Raw genomic sequence first — 4,248 nt, 5'->3', positions numbered from 1 at the left:
TAAGGGCCAATGTACAAGAGGATCCGGAAGCAACCATGGCGAGGTTCCTTAATGGATTAAATCCTGAAATTAGGAAGAAGGTTGAGCTTCAAGACCACTTTGAACTTCAACAAATTGTGTCTTATGCAGAGAAGGTGGAAAAGCAAGCCTTATCTCTAACGACACCTAGTGGCCGAACCACTACATCCTCTTCCACTCTGTGGAAAAGAAATCAATTGCCAACATCCAATGCTTGGCCAAGGCAAGGTAATAGAGAGAGGGAAAACAAGCGGATGGAACAACTATCCCATCCGAGTGTAACTTCTTCTAAACCAATCCCGCGGCCAACTCTTCCAGTGGTAAATACATCTACCAACCAGCCAAAGGCATGTTTCAAATGCAAGGGAATTGCCACCTCATGACTCAATGCCCTAACCGAAGCATCATGTACATGAATGAAGAGGAAGTGTGGCAAAGCGAAGGAGAGGAGGAATATGCGGACATGCCACCGCTTGAAGAAGGAGGGAAGGATGATGACATGGTTGAAATAGAGGAGGACCCCGTAGCACGAACTATGGTGACTATGAGAGTGCTTAATGCACAAGCTCAAGAAGATGATCTCCAACGAACCAACTTCTTTCATACAAGATGCAAAATTGGAGATGAGGTATGTCTTATGATCATTGATAGTGGCTCTTGTACTAATTGTATAGCCGCTGATTTTGTGGAGCAAAACCACATTCCATGGACTTATCACCCTAAACCATATAGATTGTCTTGGTTAAATGATGGGGGGGAAGTCAAGGTGACCAAACAGGCCTTAATTGCTTTTTCTATTGATCGATACAAGGACCAAGTTTTATGTGATGTAATTCCTATGCATGCTAGTCATGTCTTGTTGGGGCGTCCTTGGGAGTATGATAGACAGGCTGATCATATTGGACTTACCAATAAGTATAAGTTCATCATGGACAACCTCAAAATCACTCTTTCACCCTTGACACCTACACAAGTGTATGAAGAACAATTGCATCTAAGAAAAGAGCGAGAGAAAAGGCAACTGAGGGAGGCAAAGAAAAAGCCGAATGTGCCTGAGGATGAGGAAAAAAAGAAAGTAGAGGCCGAGTTGAGTGAAAGAGAAAATTCGAGTGGGAAAAGACTCAGTGAGGCCGAGAGCTTGAAAGCGAAGAAAAGGAGCTTTTATGCAAGTGTGCATGAGATAGATAGGGCCTTGAATGCACAAAGCCTTCTCATAGTGCTTATGTACCGGGAAGCCGATTATTCTTCTTTTTACACACTTGGCATAACCGATTCTCTTCCTAGTGCAATTTACTCTCTTTTGCAGGAATTCAAGGATGTGTTTCCGGAGGAACTACCGAAAGGATTACCTCCAATTCGAGGTATTGAACATCAAATCGACTTTGTTTCTGGAGCAATTCTACCTAATCGACCAGCCTATAGAGCAAATCCGGAGGAAACAAAGGAAATCCAAAGGCAAGTCGATTCCCTCCTTGAAAAGGACCAGGTTCGTGAATCTCTTAGTCCTTGTGCGGTTCCAGTCATTTTAGTACCTAAGAAAGAAGGGACTTGGTGAATGTGTACAGATTGTCGTGCAATTAATAAAATTACTATTAAGTATCGTCATCCCAGTCCTAGGTTAGACGATATGTTAGAAGAATTGCATGGAGCAATCATTTTCACTAAAATTGATTTAAGATCTGGTTATCATCAAATAAGAATAAAGGAAGGTGACGAATGGAAAACTGCTTTCAAAACAAAGTATGGTCTTTATGAGTGGCTTGTGATGCCTTTCGGCTTAACAAACGCTCCAAGTACTTTCATGAGGTTAATGAACCATGTTTTAAGGCATTTTCTTGGGAAGTTTGTTGTTGTTTATTTTGATGATATATTGATCTTTAGCAAGTCTTTAGATGAGCATGTTGAGCATTTGCGTCTTGTTTTAAGTGCCTTGCGTGAAAATAGGCTATTTGCTAACATGGAAAAATGTGTCTTTTGCACTCCTGAAGTTAACTTTCTTGGATATATTGTTAGTGCAAATGGCATAAGTGTTGATCCCGCCAAGGTAAAGGCCATCATGGAGTGGCCGACTCCAACCAATGTATCTCAGGTAAGGTCTTTTCATGGTCTTGCAAGTTTCTATAGGAGATTTGTTAAAGACTTTAGCACTATTGCAGCACCTTTGAATAAGATAATTAAAAAGAATGTGGGGTTTCAATGGGGAAAGGAGCAAGAAGAGTCGTTTACTAAGCTTAAGAATTTGTTAACTTCAGCACCTATTCTTGCTTTGCCTAATTTTGATCTGACGTTTGAAGTTGAATGTGATGCTAGTGGGATCGGCATAGGGACTGTCTTACATCAAAATAATAGGCCGTTGGCATTTTTCAGTGAGAAGTTGAGTGGGGGAGCTCTTAATTACCCTACTTATGATAAAGAATTGTATGCTGTTGTGCGTGCTCTTGAAGTGTAGCAGCATTATCTTATGCCTAAGGAATTTGTGATACATACCGATCATGAATCAATTAAATTCCTTAAGGGGCAGGGTAAGTTTCATAAAAGACATGCGAAATGGATTGCATTTATTGATTTCTTTCCATATATCATTAAGTATAAGAAGGGAAAAGATAATGTCGTTGCGGATGCATTGTCTAGAAGGTATATTTTGATCACTAACATGAGCACTAAGTTACTTGGTTTTGAGCACATTAAAGACTTGTATGCACATGATGACGATTTTTCTAATGTGTTTCAAGCTTGTGAACATGCTGCATTTCAAAAGTTCTATAGGCATGAAGGCTTCTTGTTCAAAGAAAATCGGCTATGTATTCCCAACTGTTCACTTAGGGAATTACTTGTTAGAGAAGCCCATGACGGAGGGTTGATGGGACATTTGGTATTGATAAAACTCTTGACATCTTGCATGAACACTTCTATTGGCCTAAAATGAGGCGTGACGTTGCTAACATTTGTGATAAGTGTTTAAAGTGTAAGCAGGCCAAGTCAAGGAGTAACCCTCATGGATTATACACTCCTCTACCCGTACGTCATGCTCCTTGGACAGACTTATCCATGGATTTTGTGCTTGGTTTACCAAGATCTTCTAGAGGTATGGATAGTATCTTTGTTGTAGTGGATAGATTTTCTAAAATGGCTCACTTTATCCCTTGTAGGAAAACAAGTGATGCGCGCTATGTTGCTGATTTATTCTTCAAGGACGTGGTTAGATTGCATGGGGTACCGCGTACTATTGTAAGGGATAGGGATGTGAAATTCTTAAGCTACTTCTGGAAATCATTTTGGGGAAAGTTGGGAACGAAGTTGCTATTTTCTACTTCTAGTCATCCTCAAACGGATGGTCAAACCGAGGTAACCAATCGAACCCTTGGTGCTTTACTTCGAGCCATTGTTCAAAAGAACTTGAAGAAGTGGGAAGAATGTTTGCCTATCGCTGAGTTTGCGTATAACCGAACCACTCATTCTACTAAGATCATTCTCATTTTGAAATTATTTATGGGTTTCAGCCGCTAACTCCTCTAGATTTATCACCTATTCCTGTTGATAAGTGTTTAAGCGCAGATGGTGTCAAAAAGGCAGAGGCTGTTCGGACCTTGCATGAGAGAATTCGAGCTCAAATTGAGAAGAAAAATGCGCAATATGCACAACATGCGAATAAGGGAAGAAAGCGTGTTGTATTCAAACCTGGTGATTGGGTTTGGGTGCACATGAGGAAGGAAAGGTTTCCAACATCTCGACGGACAAAGTTACATCCAAGAGGCGACGGACCTTTTCAAGTCCTAGAGAGGATCAACGACAATGCATACAAATTGGAACTTCCAAGTGAGTATGGCATAAGTGCATCTTTTAATGTGTCTGACCTATCCCTTTTTGACTTTGATACAGACTTTGAAGATTCGAGGACGAATCCTTTCGAGGAGGGAGGGAATGATGCGGATACGGGTGCGCAACAACTTCAACCTTGGGTCAAGGACCCTTTGATCAACATTGGTGGTCCGATGACAAGATCAAGAACCAAGAAGGTGAAGGAAGCTTTACGAGCCTTGATCATTCACCATACAAGCAAGGAACAAGCTAAGATTGAAGACTTGATGGACCATGAAATTACTTTGTTCACTTGTACGTTTGAAGTGAAGGAATGATCTCATACTTGTTAGCTTAGTTGGTAGTTGTTTAAAAAATGTCTAGTTTAGTAGTTGTTAGGCGTTGAGTATTTTATTACTTATTGGGTCTTAT

At 40.7% G+C, this 4,248-nt stretch overlaps 1 protein-coding gene across 1 annotated transcript; it reads left to right on the top strand.

The window, feature by feature from the left end:
- Positions 1-424: 424 nt before the first annotated feature.
- On the top strand, positions 425-2,467 carry LOC140015213 (uncharacterized). Its single transcript, XM_072067126.1, has 3 exons — positions 425-1,234; positions 1,325-1,473; positions 1,900-2,467. Exons 1-3 carry the CDS (start codon positions 425-427, stop codon positions 2,465-2,467), a joined length of 1,527 nt encoding a protein of 508 aa, XP_071923227.1.
- Positions 2,468-4,248: the final 1,781 nt, after the last annotated feature.

Source organism: Coffea arabica, chromosome 10e (assembly GCF_036785885.1).
Source record: "Coffea arabica cultivar ET-39 chromosome 10e, Coffea Arabica ET-39 HiFi, whole genome shotgun sequence".
Classification (NCBI taxonomy): domain Eukaryota; kingdom Viridiplantae; phylum Streptophyta; class Magnoliopsida; order Gentianales; family Rubiaceae; genus Coffea; species Coffea arabica.
The sequence above is the reverse complement of the archived record's forward strand: the minus strand, read 5'-3'. Positions and strand labels throughout refer to the sequence as shown.

Coding starts and splice junctions, on each gene's coding strand:
- LOC140015213 (XM_072067126.1), top strand. CDS start 425: ATGTACATGAATGAAGAGGAAGTGTGGCAAAGCGAAGGAGAGGAGGAA. Junction 1,235..1,324: donor ATGCACAAAGCCTTCTCATA/GTGCTTATGTAC, acceptor TCTCTTTTGCAG/GAATTCAAGGATGTGTTTCC. Junction 1,474..1,899: donor GAAACAAAGGAAATCCAAAG/GCAAGTCGATTC, acceptor ATTGATCTTTAG/CAAGTCTTTAGATGAGCATG.